The sequence below is a fragment of the Hippoglossus hippoglossus genome, chromosome 13 (assembly GCF_009819705.1).
Source record: "Hippoglossus hippoglossus isolate fHipHip1 chromosome 13, fHipHip1.pri, whole genome shotgun sequence".
Classification (NCBI taxonomy): Eukaryota; Metazoa; Chordata; class Actinopteri; order Pleuronectiformes; family Pleuronectidae; genus Hippoglossus; species Hippoglossus hippoglossus.
The window spans coordinates 76,541-97,500 of NC_047163.1; the positions used below are offsets into that span (position 1 = coordinate 76,541).

The window sequence follows — 20,960 nt, forward strand, 5'->3', positions numbered from 1 at the left end:
ACTGTTGATCCAGATGTTGTAGCTGATTAGACCCAAATCAAACCTTCACTTCCAAAACCCTAGAAGAAGCTGTTGCTAACCAGCTGTGTGATGACAGAGACAGAAACGATCTGTTGGAAAACCTTCAGTCAGGATTTAGAGTCATCACAGAAACAGCTGTTAACAGTTACTAACGACCTTTTCATGTCCTCAGATAATGGACTTGTCTCTTACTGGTCCTGTTGGACATCTGACCCCACAGATTAGTGGTCGGTCTCTGAAACCTTCACTGGCGACCTCTGGACTCACTGACCAGCTGTGTGTCCACAGCTTAGATATGAGGATTATATCCCCGTACAAATTCTACACACTGTCCCTTTAAGTCCGAGCTGCATACCTAATACCAATTAAGATAAGATAAAACTGAATTGATCCACACACCAGGGAAATTCAGTTGTTACAGGCAGAACGCAAGTGAGAATGAGGTACACAAGAGAATAAAAATATAAAAAGGCAATAGAATAAAATAAAATAATTTGTATAAAATTTGAATTAAATTCCAATTCATGTTAAATCAACAGTAAAACATCGGAATAAAAACCTGTCGATGTCAAATCTTCTGACGTCACATGTTCATTGATATAATATTAATGTGTGTATTTTTATATAATAATTACTAATATACATTATTCAATATATTAATAAAAGATCATTGACAGGGAGGAACTATGTCCTGAATGCTATTTAAACCCGAACGTATTTTCATGCCACCTTCCCGGAAGTGAGTCTTGGGAGCCAAGATGGCGCAGGATTGGAGCGAGTTAGCGGAAGAAGCTGATGTCGGTTAATAAAACCAGCGGAACCGTGAAAGAGCGACAGCACCGACACACGGCGGCACCGAGGTAAATTGTGAGGAGCCCGAAGAAATGAGCCTTAGCCCGGGACTCTGCTCCGGTCTCCTCCCGCTACAGCTTCGCAGATCGCCGCTCCGTTAGCATGCTAACATGTCGAGTCACGGGTGTTTGTATCCGGGCGGTTCCGGCATCAGTTCACCGGGTTAGGACATATTAACGAGTCTTCTCGGCCCGTTAGCCCGGGTCTGCCCGGGTCTACCCGGGTCTGCCCGGGTCTGCCTGTCTGTGTCGCGGTTCCTCTAGCAGCTAATGCTAACTAGCAAACAGCAGCTACAACTGAATATGGTTATTTTTCTTTGTTTTATTATTATTATTATTATTATTTTAATGATTAAAGACACAGACACATAAAATACTTCTCAAAGGACGGAAGACACAGGAAGACACAGGAAGTCCAGGGCTTCGTAACAAATACCACGTGGAGACAGGTCGCTCATTGAAAAAGAAACAAAGGAATCATGAGAAGTCTTCAGGGTTCATGAGCCCGTTATGATGTCAATATAGTTCTTATAAAGAATTTATCTTCACTATCCATCTTAAAATCAAACAATCCAATAAAACATCCTTAAAGCAAAAAGAGAAATCTGTGATGAAGAAGGATGAAGGATGTCTGACCTAAACGGTTCTGTTTGAGAACAGTTCCAGAACAAATGAGACAGTTTCATCTTGTTTATCTAAGTCAAGATGTAACAGAGTTTCACTTATGACTAGGGTTGCAAAATTCCGGGAATATTCGAAGTTGGAAACTTTCCATGGGAATAAACTGGAAATTGTGGGTAATTTATACTAACTGTATTTACCTTGTCATATACAGACATAAATATAAACATTTTGTTTTGTCATAAGCTGATTTGAGCCCTGAGGAAACTTTGGGCACTTGACTATATGATTCTGCATCTTTGTGGCATTCTTAACGTAGGTCTTTGCACAGTATTTGCAAATGTACACAGCCTTTCCTTCTGCATTGGCTGGGGGGAAATGTCTCCACACACGAGATAGTGCACGTGGCATTGTTCTGTAGAATAAGATGAGAAAAAAGCTTGTAAAAAACACTAATGCAATGCCAGAGATATAAATAGTTACCTAAACAATTGGAATCATTTTTACAATTGATGGATAAATGAATAGAAATAGGCTAGATGAACAGATGAACAATCCTCAATCAGCATGCTTATATATTTTCCCCAGTAATATCATCAAAACTTCCCTGACTAGTCCTTGGGCTAATGCAGTAGTGTGGCCTCAATCGCCCAGCTGTAGTGTGCAGGATGCTGGGAAGTATCTGTGCATGTGATGGAAGAATGCACTGTGCAGCGTGTGCTGCATTCCATACATCTTTAAAACAGAGTTTTGAATGACGTTTTTATTGCTCAGTGTTTAATTTGCCGAGCTTAACTTCCCATGGAAAGTTTCCGGAAATTTTCCGCCCCTTTGCAACCCTACTTATGACTCTATTTAAACTTCTCACTTTGTTAGTTAAAATACTTCAGGGTAAAGACCAGACGTTACTCCAGGGATCAATTCATGTTGAATGGCGGAGGGTTGTGAAGTCCAGAAAATTCAAACCCACACATAAGTGTTCATCACAATCCTTTTTTTTAATGGATAGGAGGGAGTGAGCTTGTGAGAGGGAGGGAGAGGGGGGGAGGACATGCATTCATGGCCGCGGGTCAAAATCAAACGAGTTCTGGCCTCAATGGGGCGGCAGCTCTACCAGGTAGGCTATACGCCGCCCCATCATCACAGTACATGTCGGGAGCTCGGCCCTCAGAATGACGTCCCACCTGAACAACCCGAGTTGATAGCCTTCCAGTTGCACAGGAACCATGTTTGCTTTAGCCCACTCGCCATTGTTGACAACCGAAGCAGCAGATTGTAGTTTTTCACTTCAGAGTGTGATAAAAGAGTGTAATGTTGACAAACTGTTATTTGTTTACGCTCTCGTACAGGGGTCAAAGTTCACGCTGTGTGCTTCAGTGTGAATGTGTCAGGTGGTGATGGCGGAGCGGCTGGTGGAGTTAACTTGGAAGAGACACATCTCAGATCAGCTGAAGCTCAGAGACCGAGTGCAGAGACATGCCTTCGAAGAAATCATCCACCACTGTGAGTCAGCTGCTGCAACGTTTGCCCTTGTATACTGTCTATATACTTAACATCATATGTAACGTTATATATACTGACTACATATAACCTCTAGGGCTGTAACGATTCTCCAAATCCACTGGTCGGTAGGTTGTATGTGAGGTTTCTGGTATGGCTACTGTATTTCCTTGTTTAAAGTAGTACTCGAATAAATACCTGACGATACAGTATGAAGTCGTGCATCTTCCTCTCTCACACATTTATGGCCATTCCAAGGTAAACCCTGTGTAAAACATAGCACAGACAGTATCCACTGGGTTGGGCAGGGACATGTGTTGTGGTTCCGTCTACTGGAAACGATGTATGGACTGCGATTTCGGTCTCGGTTTGAGACTCGTTATAGCCGTAATAAGTGTGTGTGTGTATATCTATATATCTATATCTCCTGTCCCATATATAATGTCATACTAGATTAGAAATGTTGATGTTTCAGATCATCGTCTGTTGGAGAAATCTGATCTTCAGGCTGTTTTGACTGAGAGATACCAGACAGATAAATATGACGTCCAGAGAGAGTCCAGGTGAGACCTCTGTACCTCACCCATTTACCTCCCCTTGTACTTCACCCGCTCACCGTCCTGTTTTGTATTTCAGTGCGGGAACGGACTCAAGTCGTAGTGATGCTTTGCAGCAGGAAATGGCTCTGATGAGAATCAAACATCAGGAGGAACTGACGGAACTGCACAAGAAGAGAGGAGAGGTCAGTTCTCATGACTACACACAGGAAGTGATGTCATCACCTGTCCTAACTGCACGCAGAAAGTGACGTCAGTCCTATGATTTTATCAAGAGTGTTTAGCCCTAACCAAAACAAATATTCAGCGGACAGGGCCCAGTCACTATGTTGATCAGTGTTGATGTGTTTGTGTTTGTGTCGAGCAGTTGGCGCAGAGCGTGATCGAACTGAACAACCAGATTCAACAAAAAGACAAAGAGATCCAGAGCAACGAGGCCAAGTAAGAAGTGTGTGTGTAGTTTATTTAATATAAATCACAAGCACGAGTTATAGCAAGGTGATACAAAGGCAAGTTTGAAAAAAATGTGTCAACTACTTTTTTAGGGTATTAACGCAGATTGTGGCACGATCACCTTTTGTTCTTAAGCTAGTGCGAGGGACAACCAGTAGGCCCTCATCCAAAGACCTAAGAGACCTACTGGTGATAAGGATGGAGCAGGTCAGAGTTGTATTCAGGTGCCTGACCATGCTGAGCTCCATATGTGAAAACCAGAACCCGAAGATGAATCCTGAACTAGGAAGCTAGTGTAAACATGATAATATGTGTGTGATATGAGTTTTCCGGCTGGACCTGGGGTCTGTACTTTGAAGCAAGTTCAACACACCCAGAATATCTTTCAGAGATCCAGCTGAACTTAACCTAACAATTCCAATGGTTATCAACTCGCTAAGATCTAAGTGCATGCACATGACAGGGGCCGGGTTTACTGCATTTCACCAATCACAGACCTGGACAGTTTGACTGACAGCAGAGCTGAGAATCATTCTGTTGTATAATAAAAATCAGAGGGGAACAAACATCCAGAACAAAAAACAGCTAGTAAAACATCTGGGATTGTGTCAATTTGTAAGTTACAGCGCCCCTGGTGACATTTGTTAAAAATATATTGCATGACCACGATATAATTACATGTGTGAGCGTGATAACTAACTCGGGGCCACGAAATCTAAATCTGTTTACTAACAAGACGTGTGGAAGTGAAGTGAGATCGTTAGATCCCATAATGTGACCACACACTGTCTGCACTGACTCTGAGGACACGCACTGACTCTGAGGACACGCACTGACTGAGGACACGCACTGACTCTGAGGACACACTGTCTGCACTGACTCTGAGGACACGCACTGACTGAGGACACGCACTGACTCTGAGGACACACTGTCTGCACTGACTGAGGACACGCACATCAGCAGACATCGATATATTGGAGACTGTCAGGAGAGACGTTTCGGTGAAATGTTTCCGATGGAAACCAGACTGAAATTTTTCATAGATGTTATAGACAGAAAAGGCAGCAGTGACATGTTTGGCAACAACCTTCTCTGAAATCTTTGAAATAAAAGGCAGCTTAGATATCTCCCTGTAGTTTAGGGGAAGGGATGGATCGAGGTTAGTCTTATTCAGAAAAGGCTGAACAAATGCACAATTAATATAATCTGGGATGCAACTGGATTGTAATGAGCTATTTATAATGCAGACTAGGCATGGACCAACAGAACTCAGTTCATCCTTAATGATAGAAGATGGTCAATTATCTCGTGGACTTGAGGAGAGTTTCATACTACCCACTATTTCAGTGAGATCTTGCTGGGAAACTGGAGAAAAATAGTTTAAGATTGGCTGATAGTGATAATAATGGTGGACCACGATCGAGGTGGCAGCTGGTGGTGGACAATGACTGGACTATAGTGGCATCAGATCTTGATGGTGGATCCTGAACCTGATGGTGGATCCTGATCGTGGACTATGATCACATCAACACTGCTTGATATATAATATTTCTCCTCAGATACTCGACCATTACTGACAATAATCCATCAGTTCATTGACCTTCAGCTACAAAGTGTTTATTCTAATCAAAGCTGTAAATACTCTGATCTCTCTGATGTTCTCTGTTCCACGGGACATCTGTTCACTTGTGTCCGTCCTGGGAGACGGATCCTCACATGTGTCTCTGAGGTTTCTACCTTCTGTACCTGTTAAAGGTTTTAGTAGTTTGACTCTTGTTGAGGGTTAAGAACAGAGGATGTCTCACCTTGTTAAAGCCTATGAGACAATCTGTGATTTGTGAATATGAGACTATACAAATAAAATTTGATTTGATTTTGATTGATTGACTGCCGAGTTGGATGAGCAGAGGAAAAAAACAATTTGAAAGAGTAACACTTTGATTTGGGTGTTGCGTTTACTGGAGGCACTTTGATAAGAATAAGAAGCTCTTGCTTTCTTGACCATTTTGTTAAACTCTGTTTATAAGGTCTTTATAATAAAGGTGATGCACATGGAGCTTTTTGAATTTCTCTCTCTCTCTCTCGTGTGTGTTCAGGATGTTGGAATTTCAGCAGCAGATCAAGGACCTGGAGGGTGACTGTCGGGAGCTGAGAAGTTTCCTTCAGGTATGAAAACACACCTTCACCAATCACATGTCCATCGTGTGAGTGGAGCCATCAAATGTTCACTATACCTGTCACTTTCTGCTGCTCTTCCTGTGTCCAAGCAGGACCTGGAGAGAGCAAATCAGACGCTGAAGGACGAATATGACGCCCTGCAGATCACCTTCTCCGCCCTGGAGGAGAAACTGAGAAAGACCACGGAGGACAACCAGGAGCTTGTGTCTCGCTGGATGGCGGAGAAAGCTCAGGAGGCCAACAAGCTGAACGCAGAGAACGAGAAGGACAGCAGGTAGACTGAACACCTGCAGGGGGCGGGGTTGTCTGATCCTCTGACTTACCTCTGACATCTTTGTCTGTGTTATAGACGCCGTCAGGCCAAATTGCAGAAGGAGCTGGCAGACGCAGCCAAAGAGCCGCTGCCTATCGACCCGTGAGTAAATTAAACCTTTACTTTACTCACCTTTTGATCCTGTTCACACAGGCTTTCAAACATGTCTCTGGTAATCAGACTACAATCAGTTAAATCACATGACCGTTCAGGTCACATGGGACTGTTCCAAACCAGCAAGGTTGTGGCAAAACACAGGAAGTGGCAGCTAGCAGCCGTCAGCCAGTATTTGTCAGAGGAAATAACAGTTTTCACGATTACCGATACTATAGAAGGAAAAACACACATGACGAGCTATAGATAGATAGCTAGCACACAAACAAGCGCAGCGCACACACAAAACGTGAATCATGAGATTTCACCGCACGGCTTACACACAAAACGTGAGAGTCAGGACACCATAGTTAGGTATTGTACTTTTTACAATTCTTATGGTAATGACACCGTGACGTTATGAAACAGCAGTTATGGTCAAATCGGTTAATCCCGATATCCCTACTGGACACAAGATGTGTTTTTAATGCAGGTGTTAACGAGTCCTACTGACCCACTGCGTCTGTCCTCAGGGAAGACGATATTGAGGTTCTGACTGAGGATGGTGGGAAGGGGGGAGGAGAGACGTCACCAAACAGACCGCTCAGCAGAACGCCCAGGTGAGACCAGAATCAGCACCTGGTTCAGGTTCTGATCCTTCAAAAAAACATCTGAAGCATGGAGGACAACTACAAATTATAACATGTATCACAATAATTAAAAAAATTACTAGACTTGCGAGCAAGTACGATGCGGGCCCGAGCCAGAGATTGCTTGCTGATCACGTCTCACGATGCAGCTACGAGGTCTGGAGTCGCCTGGGAAAAATTCAGGTCATTCAAATGATCCTTAAACCAGGGGGACTTCTTCCAGTTTCCACTAGGTGGGGCTGTTGAGCCATTCTGCCTCTGCTGCCAAATATTGTCCTTGTGTTCACATAGTGAGTCATTGTACATGTCCATTTTGAGGCAGATTGCAGCATGTGCAGTGACATTACAGCCACTTCCTATTTATTGGCGTTCCATTGAAATGCACACCTTTGCGGTTCAATGTAAAGGCTTAAGTGTCACATCATGATGTCACCAGCGTCTCAAGGTCTTCCTGAATAATTTTTAGGGGATCAAATGAAAAATGTAGTCGTAGAATGTCAAAGTATAAAACATGGTACTTCCTGTCACAGCTAGGAAGTGCTGTGACTATCATAGTATATTGGAATATTTAACTCTTCAGGGCAGGTTCCTTATCAGAAAAACATGGAAGTTACAGCTACTTGAAGGTTCTTGGCGAGGCACGCCCCCCTGATGAAACTCACAAGTTTGATTCTATGGCATCACAAAGTGTTTTAGGCTCTCCTGACCAAATTTCACTTGCATCGGGTAAACGGCCTAGCTGCAGGACACCAACTTGTAAAACATGACATTTCCTGTTACAGGTAGGGGGTGCTATGACTAATATTGAATATTATCATATGGATTTGTTCAGGGCGGGACCTTTGTTGTACATATGTGGTTTGATGTTGATTGGACAATAAACATGGAAGACCAGACTCACTGTAACTGTTAATCAGTGACAACCTCACTCTAATTCGGCGTGTTTTGGACCTGGCAGCCAAGGAAAGATGCCAAACATCTGGCTCTGGCACATGTACATAAAAGAAGAATCTATCTAAATGTTTTCTTTTTGCACTTTATCCAATATCCTGTTTAATAAATGTTGAGCCTGTTTGGCCCTCGACGAAGTCCCAGTTTTTAGTTTTGGTCTTTTAGTTTTGATTGCTTTAGGCAATAGAATAAAAATAAACATTGTATTAAAAAAAAGAATGCTGAGTATGTACAGTATATACACTTTTTCTGGTGATTTGATATATATCGATATAGACTGAAAAATTATCGCGATACAATTTTTTCCCATATCGCCCAGCCCTACGTTGATGTAAAGTTTACTTGGATGGTAAAAGCCAGAATATCCATTGATTTTTAGATTATTAGTACAAAGAGATGAAAGATGTGGAGCAGTGCCACTGCACCTTACTTGTAACATGTCATACAAACCACTACAGTGAAAGGTGTATCTGGGCTATTGGTAACGTCTTGTGTTCTGTAGAAAGAAACCAACCTTTTTTGCCAGCGGTGTTGATGTGATTGAACTGATGGAGTTTTTATTTATTATTCATTGATTTATTTAATTGAATTCTAAGACTGTTTTTTTGTAATTGCTTCATTGAAGGATTAATAGAATAGTGACCTTTTAAAGTCTGTGTCCTTGTCTGTCCCTCACTCTCTTTCTCTAACTTGTGATTTGTGTGTCTACAGTAAGAAAATGGGTCAGGCGCCCCCTGCTGGTCTTCTGGATTCCATTTCTAACATATTTGGGTACGTAGTTGGCTACTGTGAACAAAGTCATTAAATCATGATGGATGACATGACGGCTCCAAAAAGTGAAGCGCAATCACCTGGATGACCCCCTGGTGGCTGGCTGCATTAAAGGTCATTAACCCCTCGTCTGTCGCCGTTATCAGACATAACATGTGGGTAAAATCCAGAGAATTGTCTCCAGAGTTCGTTTCACAACTGAACAACACAGCAGCAGGTTTTCTGCACAGACTCGTTCACAGCATCAGATCCTCCTCATGGTTCAGGTGAGAGGGGGGGCAGCCGGGTGCAGCAGACAGAGACAGGAAGTGACGTGTTACCTCTGCTGCAGAGGTCATGTGATCATGTTGACATCACCTGACACCGTCGTCAGCTCTGATCACCACAAACTCTCTTCACATCTTCGTCTGTGTCTTCTACATGTGTGTCAGCACTTTTTCACCAGAGAGGTTTGTTTTAGTTCCTTCATGTTTGTGTCCCGTGTTAGAAGCTCCTTCCCCCCCCTCAGTGAATCAGTGGAGGATCCTCTGCTGTGTTCACACTGCTCCTGGATTTAGACTTTATACAGGAGCTCAGGAGGAGCGTCTATGCAGACTTAATCGTTCACACATGCGCCTCCGCTGGAGAAAATAGCGAGGAACTGCAGAGTCCAGTGCATGTCTGGAAGCAGCTTATGTTAGATCTCTCTCTTTCTCTTTCTCTCTCTCTCTTTCTCTGTCAGCAGACGTCGACCAGCTAACTCTTTCAGTTCACCTGAGAACCCTGACGCCCCATCGGGTGTGTGTGCGGAGGTTCGAGTCCCATCAATGGCACTGCACGTGTTCGTAAGTATGACATGATGTTTTACACGTGATGGTTGTACTGCAGCTCACACTCATCAGCTGGGAAACGTCACATGACCTCTAATGTAGAGATGCGCAATATGCTAAAATTGTCCAATTGTCTACCATCAGCCCAACAACTGTTAATTGATGATATATTCGTGTGTCTCTGTATGTGTACATGCCAGTATGAGTCAATTTAATTATTGGAGGGCTCATGCAATGAAGGCAAAATCACATTTTGTATTACAGAGGAAACCTGATATAGTGATCAACTGTTTATATGGATCAAAAAGCTTTGGACAGTATCGTTCCTATACAAATGCTGTTTAAATAATTGTGTTCTGATGAATGCAAGCTTAGACTCATTGAAGAAAAGTAACGGATCATATTGTGGCGTCATTTCCAACAAATCAGCTGAATCAATGTGTGTGTTCATAAGGGAGAGACCCGAAGGTCAATGGTTTGATCCCCGGCTCTGCTATTTTGTGCAACAAAAGTGTCCTTGGGCAAGCCCCCGAACCACCGTGTGATAAAGTGCTGCACACACGAGGAATCGTCACTATGTTTCCCAGTTGATATGTGAACTCAGAGGTCAAAGGTCGATGATGAAAAGTAAAAGGTCTGATTACCCATAATCCTCTCCTAATGCCCTCTTGCTCCCAGTGGCCCTGCTCTCACCTCCCATCATGCACTAGTGTTGCAGTGGTGGTCCCTGGAGCTGCTGACAGATAGACAGGAAGTGACATCACAGTTTGGGTCTGTACAGAGATCCTATAGGCTCAAAGTGATGACTGACTTCCAACAGAACCAATCACGATGGAGCATGAGGCTGAGGAGGAGGAGGGACTTGATCTCAAGTTTTCAACCTGAGACCGAGAGAGAGAGAGAGAGAGAGACAAACAGAGAGAGGGATGCACACTGATGTGTGTGTGTGTGTGTGTGTGTGTGTGTGTGTGTGGGGGGGGGTGTAGGAAGCACATGAGGGCGAGGTGAACGCCGTCCGGTTCAGCCCAGGCTCTCGTCTCCTGGGCACAGGAGGGATGGACCGCAGGGTCAAGCTGTGGGAGGTTGTCGCAGGTGAGGTCACCATGACAACACAGACTGATGAAACGTATGAAAACTTAATCTTATCTTGATCAAAAAGATCATGCTAACCTGAACACACGCAGACTGTCTTGGTAAACTTGCTAACCCTTATGACTGTCACATGTGAGATCTGAACCACGTTAACATGTCGTCTGTGATGGTGACATCACTGACCTGCTCTTTCTGTCTCTCAGGTCGCTGTGAGTGTAAAGGAGCTCTAACAGGAAGTAACGCAGGTATCACCAGTATTGAGTTTGACAGCACGGTGAGTTAACAACAACCAGTTTTCACAGTTCAGTCAGTTGGTTTGTCCTTTTTGTTTGATTTACACTGGCCTCACAAAGTATCTGTTTTCTTGAACATGAAGTCATTAGGATAGTTCACCCAAAAGTTAAAATTCACTCATCTACTCACCACTATGATGGAAGGGACATTTTTTTTCAGACATTTTGGCTAAAAACTTTGTGTAAATGACCTTGTTTTGAGTGGGATTTAAATGTCGGTGCTTACGGTCACTTGATGACACAACAGGAGCAGGATGGAGAATGTTATGAGAATACATGTAAATGACACACTCATGTGATGGAAACACAAATGAATGGACAGATCTACTTTTAATGAACAATTTTACTCTAAAATCATTGACTTGTACACATTCACACAATCAGTTTTTTTACCAGATGTCTTTATTATTGAACAGTTTATCCTCGTTGTCAAATATGAGGCTCTGTTGTCAGTCAAACCTGTCCATGTCTGGGATTGGTCATAAGCAGTAAACCCCACCCCTTTAGTGTACACGCGCTCAAACCTAGTTGAAAACCTGAGTTAACTTAAGTTAACGTGAGTTTATAACCAGTGTCATGTGACCTCTAAGCCTGACTCATCACATTAACGTAGAGATGGAGTCTGCTTCCAGAACTGAAGCTGAGATGATTCCACAGGAGAGGAGCTTGATGCTGAAGCTCTGGCTCCTCCTCTGCTTTAGAGACTTTAGGGACGACAGCCTGAATTCTGGGAGCTCAGGGCTCTAGTGGTGATAAGGTACGATGAGCTCTTTAAGGTTTGATGCTGCCATATTATTAATGTAGGTGAGGAGGAGGATTTAAATTCTATTCTAAATTAACAGGAAGCCAGTGTAGTGGCATACACCTCTTGTAGAGAAAGTGTAGAGGATCTCCAGAGTTCAGTGCATGTCTGAACGCAGCTTATGACTCAGGAGAGAAGTGTAAGTAGACGGAAGTGCAGTGGTTGGTGGAGACAAACGACCACAGATTCTTTGTTTTTGTTTTGCTCATGGCTCTAACATGTGGTTTGTCTTCAGGGTTCATACCTGTTGGCTGCTTCTAACGACTTCGCCAGTCGCATCTGGACGGTCGACGACTACAGACTGAGGGTAGGTGACTTCATCACAACCCCTGGACATAGACAGAAAATATGTTGACTTGATTGGGGCGCTGCCATCATGTTCCGATGTCATTTGGAGTCACTCGTCTCTGCTGGTCTGTGATGTGATGTAAAAGGTCTGAATTTCAGCTCCTCCCCCCTCAGCCGCCTTTTAGGCTCCCAGCAGCCCCTGCTCTCTGCTCCCATCATGCACGAGTGTTGCAATGGTGGGACCCAGGAGCTGCTGACAGTAAGGAAGTGACATCGCAGTGAGTCTATACAGAGATCCTATAGGCTCATAGTGATGACTGACATCCAACAGAACCAATCATCATGGAGCATAAGGCTAAGGGGCGTGGTCTGATACATGATCTCATTGTACTTCTGAGGCCACAGAAATGACGAGTTTGTGTCAAACATCAGACATGATGTCTCCACAACTTTCAGGACATGAACGCACCTGAACACATCACAGAATCAATTAAACCATCATGTCCATGTGTGTGTCACAGCATACCTTGACAGGTCACAGTGGGAAGGTGCTGTCGGCTCGTTTCCTATTGGACAACGCTCGAATCGTGTCTGGGAGCTACGACCGAACACTCAAACTTTGGGACCTCCGCAGCAAAGTCTGTATGTGATTGTGTCATTTGTCTGACTGATTAACATTTTTTTTGTATCAGCAATCAGACGCACACTCAGTAACTGTGCGACTGTTTCACCTGTGCAGGTATGAAGACTGTGTTCGCTGGGTCCAGCTGTAACGACATTGTGTGTACAGAGCAGTGTGTCATGAGTGGACACTTCGATAAGAAAGTTCGATTCTGGGACATCAGGTGAGCCTGATGGCTGAAAGCTCCAGAACTCACCTGAACTACAACAATTTGACCTTTGACCTGTGCTGTCGCTCGTCTTTCACTTTCAGGGCGGAGAGTATCGTGCAGGAACTCGAGCTTTTGGGTCGAGTAACATCTCTGGACCTGAACCTCGACCGAACTGAGCTGCTCACCTGCTCCAGAGATGACCTCATCAAGATCATCGACCTGCGCACCAACGCTGTCCGACAGACGTTCAGGTGTGTGTGTGTGTGTTTGTTTGTTTGTTTTGTGTGTGTCAGGTGTGATACCGGTGTGTACTTAATGTGTGTGTGTGTTTGTGTGTTCAGTGCACAGGGCTTCAAGTGTGGCGCGGACTGGACCAGAGTCACCTTCAGGTGCGTTCAACACTTTTAAACTCTTGAACCTCGGGGGGGCCTGTGGACTCTTGTCACATGTACCCCTTTTCCACCAAAGAGAACCGAGTGCTTTTATATTAGATTATTTATATCTATTCATTCAGTCCAACCTGACTCCGACAGACTCAGCTGTTCTTTTGTTTGTAGCCACGTTATCAACACTGGTCAACAAATAACGATCGATTCTTTAAAGAGTAAAATCTTTCTACAAAACTGTGCATTCATTCTTTTATTCAGAACCCCCCCCAGACCAAAGTATAACCCAGGTTAAACTCAGCCTGGGTAGACACACATTGTGGTCTTCACCAACACAGATGACGTGTTTTGCACGCAGACTGGTAAAGTACAATCCGATCATAAGTGGTCACAATAATCCCGCCCCCAACCTCTGACGTAATTGGTTTTTACTCCTAGAACCAGTTTTTCTGTCCGAGAGCCAGTTCTTTGGCTGTGGAAACACAAAGAACTGGTTCCAGATCAGGAACTGGCTCCGAACTGGCCCTGGAACTGCCTTAGTGGAAAAGGGCCAATGATGATGCTGCAGTGTCTGTTTTCAGTCCTGATGGCAGCTATATAGCAGGAGGGTCAGCGGATGGCGCTCTGTACGTGTGGAACGTCTTGACGGGGAAAGTGGACCGAACTCTGGACCGGAACCACAAGTAAGAAAAACTGATCAAAGTATCAATGAGACTAAAGCTTGGTGATCAGCTGACGTCAGGTAACCTCACGTCGTTCTCTCCGCAGCTCTGCTATCAACGCCGTGTCGTGGTCGCCATCAGGAGCCTACGTGGTCAGCGTGGAGAAGGGCAGCAAGGCCATCCTGTGGTCTGACATGTGATTGGCTGATGGAGACAGAGACTCTGACCAATGAGAGGACAGTTGATGAAACGTTTCATCATGTTGTTGACACAGACTGAGGATCAGCTGATGCCTTCGTCTTTAATCACATGTTCATTATGACATGTTTACTTGTTGCGTGTTGATCTGAATGTTGATGTAATGCTGACACACACATTCTCGTACTTGTTTCTTAGTGAGGACCCTCAAACAGACCTTTGAAATGTCCTCACAAGGTCTTCACAAAGATAGAAGTACAAGTACTCACACACTTTATCGCCTGATGTTAAAGAGGATTTAATAAAGTCTTCATGATCTGTGTTTGTGACATTAAACAATCTCGTCTCAGAAACACCCGAGTGATGCGTTGTAGGACTTTATGTAGAGAAGAAGTTCATTTTGTTGAATGAATTTAGGGTTAGGAATAAATTAGGATTCAAATTAAATTTTACTATACTTTTAGTTTTTCATAAAGACCTGGGGTCTCATTTATAACGTGTACGCACACAACGGGGCCTGAAACGTGCGTACGCCACTTCTCACGCAAATGTTGGGATTTATAAAATCAAACTTGACGGGAACATTTCGTGGCTGTTCCGTCAGGTGCACACAGCGCCCTGGAGATCACTATAAAGAGAAACTCTTCACTTTCAAACTTCTATTTCCAAACAATATCCCAGAGTGGAGGTGAGGATCCACTGATGTGAGGGAATCGGTCCGGTTGCTCTAAATAACTAAATACTGCCGTGACACTGGTGCGTGATGGATGCACGTGAAGTATGAGGAGGAAACGAGGGTTCAGAGTTTCTGTCCCATGACGATCTGTGATCTTTGTGTGATTCCGTCCCAGTAGAAACACGAGCATATAATAAAAATTCTATAGATTGAGGACATCACAGCTGCTCTGAATTGAATAATCCTGCAGTTTTGGATAATTAAAGCACGAACATGTGATTCAACAAGTTCCCTCACATTCTGACAGGGTGTTTTTCTGCCTCCACCTTTAATTGGATCTTTTCTTATTTCCGGCTCGGTTCTTTCTATCGTCTTCACTCTCACTCGCTGTGTTAACAGCAGCAGCAGAGTATCAGGGTATTTTCTTTATTAGTGACATCACTGCTGTCACATAAAATGTCTCTTCACCTCCACTTCACTAACAAACACCTCATGTCAGTGTCAGAAGGTTTCACTTCCTCTTCTCATTGCTGGAAGCCCATTGGTCAGCAGCATAATTTAATATTCATGACGTGCTTTGCATTGACCATTTATGGTTGAAAGTGGGCGGAGTAAGGCGGATCCACGTACGAACGTTTCCAGGTGGACTGTGTTTAATAAAGTGAACATTGCGTTCAGGTGTGCGTGTGCATGGTTTTATAAATCAGAATTTTTTTTGGCGTACGCTTTTTTTTTCGGCTTTTGTGCGCACGTACACTTTTAGTATAAATCCCACGCACTGTTTTATAAATGAGACCCTGGAACCTGAACTACGAAGCAGGATTTGTGGTTATCAGGTAACTTCAGGTTTAATTCAGAGTTTTCTGTCCTATGAAGCTCGTTCACTTGTTGTCGTGGTAAATCACCATGGTAATTTACGCTGAGCAGCTGACCTGCTCCAGGTTAAGTTGGAGATAAGAGATCAAACAGTATAAAGCTCCGCCCACTGACCAATCCCTTCCTTTGAACCATGACATCATGTTCTTAGAGGATCCGTGGAGCTGGTGTGGATGGTTCGAGTCTCTGAGGAGGACCAGGGTCTTCAGAGACCCACAAGATCCTTTGAGCTCCTCTGATGAGTTTCTGAAAGATCTAGATTCTCCTCAGAGGATGAACCTCTGTCAGCTGCTGGAGCCCAACAGAACCAGTCTGACCCGTAAAGTGCTCCCAGTACCACAGACTGCATCTGCTCCACTTACTGATACTGATGTACTGGGAGTGTTAGCGGAGGAGAACCTCACATACTTTAATACTTTGATCCTTTAAGTAGCTTCATCCTGTGAAATAATATAATTAAATACTAAACATTATAGAGGCAACATCATGGAATTCAAACGTTTCTCATCAGAAGGGTCCTTCACTTCACTTCCACTTGCCCCGAGTTATTTTATTATTCGTTATTATATTGTTGTCAAGTAATATATTATTACCAAATGCCACCAGGGGGCGCTGTAACTAACACACTGACACAATCCCATATTATTTACCAGCTGTTCTTCCTGCATTTAGCAGCTGTAACTGTTTCTTTTATTCTAGATGTTTATTCTCCTCTGACTTTTATTGTACAACAGTTTGATCCTCGTGAAATATGAGGCTCTGCTGTCAGTCAAACTGTCCATGTCTGTGATTGGTGATACGCAGTAAACCCCGCCCCTTTCATGTGCACATGACCACTTAGACTGACTGTGATTGTTAGGTTAAGTTCAGCTGGATAACTGAAAGATATCCTGAATATAATAATAATAATAATGGCTTATATTTTGGTAGCGCCTTTCACGGGAGCCAAGGATGCTTTACATATGTTTGTGAGGAAAAACAGTAGAGAAAAGAGAAAAGGTAATAATACAAGTAAAGAATAAATCAATTACAGAACAGGAGGGTGGAGCATTAACAGAGGCCAAAGGCCTTAGTGAAGAGGTGGTGCTCGAGGAGTGTTTTGAAAATGTCGAGTGATTCAGCGTTGCGTAGAACTCACTCCAGTCAATAAGCCCCTGATGACATATTATTTATAAATGATTCATGTTTTTCATCTTATTAACATGTTATTATTTATAACAGGAACACAGACGTCCGTCAGAGGAAGAACCTTTAAATAAAGACCCCCCCCCCCCAGTGAGCTCAGTAATCCGCGGATGTCAGCAAACAACCTGCTGATTCAACTCATCGGCTCAGAGACACTTATGTTCATCACATGTGATGTAACAGTCATGTGATACTGACATGAACCAACATCAGAACACGTGTGTTATTACACCCCCCCACACACATAAAGTTGAATAATTCAGTGGGTTTTTATGGTCATTCATCAACTCATCTACAGACTGTGATGAACACTGCAGCCTGTAGGGGGCACTGCCTGGACTGTTGGCTGAGTGGAATCATCCACAAGCCTAAAGATTTGAGGTCGAAATACAAACAAGAAAGTGACAAAAAACAGTTTGTTGACTGTATCATGTGACCTCATCAGATATTTATAGTCATTGTCACACACGAGCTGAACCACCGACATGAAGAAGAGGAGCCGTACACGTAGAAGACGAAGACGTCAACTTGGAAACACGAGGAGGTTCCAGATCTTCTGGTGATGAGGGCCGACGCCGGTGTGGATGAGCTGGAAACAACAACACTGATCTTTCCACAGCAGAGTTTATACGTCATGTCCGTGATGAAGTTTCAGTCAGTAACAAAATTTAAGGCTGATTAAGTTTGATCAGCCTGAGTTCTGCAGGATTATTGTGTGTGTGAGTGTGAGTGTGTGTGTGTGTGTGTGTGTGTGTGCGTGTGTGTGTGTGTATGTGCGTGTGTGTGTGTGTGTGTGTGCGTGTCAGTAATAAGCAGCATGCTGACCAGGCTGAGTGTGTCCTCGTTATAAAAGCAGCTCAGTGTGATCAGTTGAAACTCGTCTGAACTCGTCTCTGCTTCAGGTCAGTGTTTGTTTAAAGGAGCACTTCACCTGTTTTTCACACACAGTGCCTCCTTCAGGGCACAGTCAGAAAATAATTTCATTTAATATTTTGTTTGTTTTTAAAATGTAGCGAAAGAGACTTTAAAGCTGAGTTAACTTGAATATGAGGTCACAGCTGTGATTGGGTCTTCAGGTGTCGACACGTCAAGTCACGATGAGTCCGAAACACGTTGTCTTCAAGAAAGTTTCCCGCGACAAGTTGGTGAGTTAAAATATTCCCTAATTTGTCTGAAATTGATATTTTCTGATCATGTTGTTTACAAACTTTTTTCTAACAAATGATGAAAAACAAAGAGTTGAACCTTTTAGCCAGGCAGCTCTGACCCCTCCTCCGCTCTCAGGTTGCCGTCTACATGGCCAAGAGAGACTTTGTGGATCACTGCAACTTTGTGGATCCAGTCGGTGAGTTTCAACACAAACAAGCACAAACATTTCTGTATTCATTCAATGAGCTTAGCTCCATATCTTCATTCTGTATGCTAGCTAGGCTAACATGTTCTTGACCAGAGCTTCAGCTTCTTTTATTTCACTAAAATAAATGAAACATAATTGAATTTATTAAAATATGTAATGTCTCTCACAAAAGAAACTGTTTCCTGTTTTTCTGCTGAGTCATCGCAAACGTTTCAGAGAAGAAACTGATCCAAAAACTAAATTAGTTTAGTTCAAACTGCGACAGATGTTTCCTCTCGTCCTCTCAGATGGAGTGATCCTCATCGACCCGCAGCTGCTGCAGGGAAAGAAAGGTCTGTGTCCGACCTTTGACCTTTGACATACGTGAAAACCATTTACTGTCACATGCACTTGAATTGAATTGAGGAAATCACCTGCAGATTCATCAATAATAACCAATGGATTCAGACTCTAGTGGCAGTTAGTGGTACTTCATCTTCCTCACTTTTTAATGTGAGGCGTTGATGCGTTCGCAGTGTACGTGATGTTGTCGTGCACGTTTCAATACGGTCGTCAGGACATGGACGTGTTGGGCGTGGCCTTCAGGAGGGACCTGTTCCTGGTGACTCGTCAGGTTTATCCTGAGCTGCAGGACAAGGACAATCTAACTCACACTAAGATCCAAAGGAAGCTGCTGCAAAAGCTCGGAGACAACGCATTCCCCTTCTTCTTTGAGGTGAGAGACCATTCAGCACCCCCTGCTGGAGAAATCCAGCTTTACTGACTACTATCTCTTATTCCTGCTCCCCACAGCATCAACACTTTTACATGAGGCTCTCTACGACTTTACTCTACGAGTTTATTCAAAGTGAGTTTGTTTCAGTTTCCAGACAACCTGCCGTGTTCCGTCACTCTGCAGCCGGGACCTTCTGATGTGGGAAAGGTAACTTGTCTTTTCTAGAATTATTAGAAGATGAGTTCTCAGAATAATATCTTCTCTATGACTTTGTTCCAGTAGATAATCTGTGAAGTTCAGTAAAATAAAATGTCACCTCCCGTTCCTCGGACCGTAGCCGAGTTCAATTCAATTTTATTTGTATAGCATCAAATCCTAATACACATTATCTCAAGGCTTTTTACATAGAAGGCCAAGACCTTAAAATCATAGAGAAACCAACAGTTCATCAACGAGCAGCTCTGACGACTGTGAGAGAAGTCACTTTTTAACTGGAAGAAAGAACCAGAGTCAATGTGGACAACATCTGACTTGACCATACAGTTCAGACTTCGCCTCCATTAAATATATATATTAATATCTATCTATATATATCTATCTATATATATATATATAGATAGATATATATATATATACTATATATACTACTATACTTAGTATGACCTTCACTCTACTGACAGAACCAAGATAGCTGCCACTGATGTGGAGACGTCTGTCAAACAGAGACGGAATCAAACCAACGTTATTTTCTTGAAAAGAACAAACTGTTGCAGTTACAGTGTTTTCTGAACTAATGACAGGATTTACCTACTGGCCTGCTGGGGGAGCTAGATGTAGGTGTGTGAACTTGATTCTTATCAAATTCATCTGATAATAAATAAAATATGAGACTCATCAGTTGTCGTAAGCTAATAATAGAGAATCAGAGGAGAACAGAGTTCTGTTGTTCTGTAACAAGACTGTGTAACTGTGTAAAAATATCGTCCTGACATGTTGTGTAGTTAGTGTTTGTGAAGCAGCAGCAGCAGGTTGTTCCTGACATGTTGTGTAGTTAGTGTTTGTGAAGCAGCAGCAGCAGGTTGTTCCTGACATGTTGTGTAGTTGGTGTTTGTGAAGCAGCAGCAGCAGGTTGTTCCTGACATGTTGTGTAGTTAGTGTTTGTGAAGCAGCAGCAGCAGGTTGTTTCTGGACATGTTGTGTAGTTGGTGTCTGTGAAGCAGCAGCAGCAGGTTGTCGGTCCGACTCGTTCACACCAACAGGAACATGTGGGGAACATCCAGGCGAGGGGCGGAGCCTGTAGAGCAGCAGGGGCGGAGCCTGTAGAGCAGCAGGAGGCCGGACATGACGTATAAACTCTGCTGTGGAAAGATCAGTGTTGTTGTTTACAGCTCATCCACACCGGCGTCGGCCCTCATCACCAGAAGCTCTGGAACCTCCTCGTGTTTCCAAGTTGACGTCTTCGTCTTCTACGTGTACGGCTCCTCTTCTTCATCCTGAGATGTTTGAGTTCTTCCAGTTTCACGTCCGTCACGTGTTAGAAACCTCATCAACACGTCCACTCGCTCTCTGGGAAGCTTCAGGACATTGTCCTGCTGTCTCCTCACATGGACTCACTCTGACATGTTACAGACATTTTACCAGGAGGCTGCAGGAGAAGATCCAGAAAATGTCGAGACACTGACTCCGACATTTGTTCTCACATACAGAACCTGCAGAACATGTCAGGAACACGTCAGGAACATGCCAGGAACATGATAGGAACATGTGAGGAACATGTGAGGAACATGACAGGAACACGTCTGAAAACAACTTTAGAGAAACCTTCTCAC

At 43.5% G+C, this 20,960-nt stretch overlaps 2 protein-coding genes and 2 non-coding genes across 6 annotated transcripts in view; all 4 read left to right on the plus strand.

Annotated features, from left to right (window-relative positions):
* Positions 1–743: 743 nt before the first annotated feature.
* Positions 744–14,644, plus strand: atg16l1 (ATG16 autophagy related 16-like 1 (S. cerevisiae)). 3 transcript variants are annotated; one of them, XR_004615779.1, is made up of 20 exons: positions 744–881; positions 2,843–2,996; positions 3,469–3,556; positions 3,630–3,735; positions 3,918–3,991; positions 6,100–6,169; positions 6,274–6,455; positions 6,531–6,596; positions 7,121–7,207; positions 8,900–8,959; positions 9,681–9,783; positions 10,755–10,860; positions 11,064–11,134; positions 12,191–12,262; positions 12,765–12,885; positions 12,983–13,088; positions 13,178–13,327; positions 13,418–13,494; positions 13,526–13,584; positions 13,625–14,025. XR_004615779.1 is itself a non-coding variant. In XM_034603617.1 (20 exons), the coding sequence occupies exons 2-20, from the start codon at positions 2,876–2,878 to the stop codon at positions 14,322–14,324; spliced, it is 1,827 nt and encodes a 608-aa protein (XP_034459508.1). In that variant the 5' UTR covers positions 744–881; positions 2,843–2,875; the 3' UTR covers positions 14,325–14,644. The 3 variants fall into 3 exon arrangements, 2 of the variants coding, with proteins under 2 accessions (XP_034459508.1, XP_034459509.1); XM_034603617.1 differs by lacking the exons at positions 13,526–13,584; positions 13,625–14,025 and adding exons at positions 14,044–14,145; positions 14,231–14,644 and having other exon boundaries at positions 13,418–13,465; XM_034603618.1 differs by lacking the exons at positions 13,526–13,584; positions 13,625–14,025 and adding exons at positions 14,044–14,145; positions 14,231–14,644 and having other exon boundaries at positions 9,684–9,783; positions 13,418–13,465.
* Positions 10,381–10,657, plus strand: LOC117773515. The gene has a single exon (XR_004615943.1).
* On the plus strand, positions 12,368–12,644 carry LOC117773517. The gene has a single exon (XR_004615945.1).
* A 3,239-nt stretch (positions 14,645–17,883) lies between the features above and the next one.
* sagb (S-antigen; retina and pineal gland (arrestin) b) overlaps positions 17,884–20,960 on the plus strand; it is an 8,944-nt gene continuing 5,867 nt past the window's right edge. The window contains exons 1-6 of the mRNA XM_034603633.1: positions 17,884–17,961; positions 18,136–18,204; positions 18,344–18,404; positions 18,704–18,748; positions 18,932–19,131; positions 19,279–19,338. Coding sequence (XP_034459524.1) covers positions 18,157–18,204; positions 18,344–18,404; positions 18,704–18,748; positions 18,932–19,131; positions 19,279–19,338 — 414 coding nt within the window. The 5' untranslated portion in view covers positions 17,884–17,961; positions 18,136–18,156. The remainder of the gene's footprint in view (positions 17,962–18,135; positions 18,205–18,343; positions 18,405–18,703; positions 18,749–18,931; positions 19,132–19,278; positions 19,339–20,960) is intronic.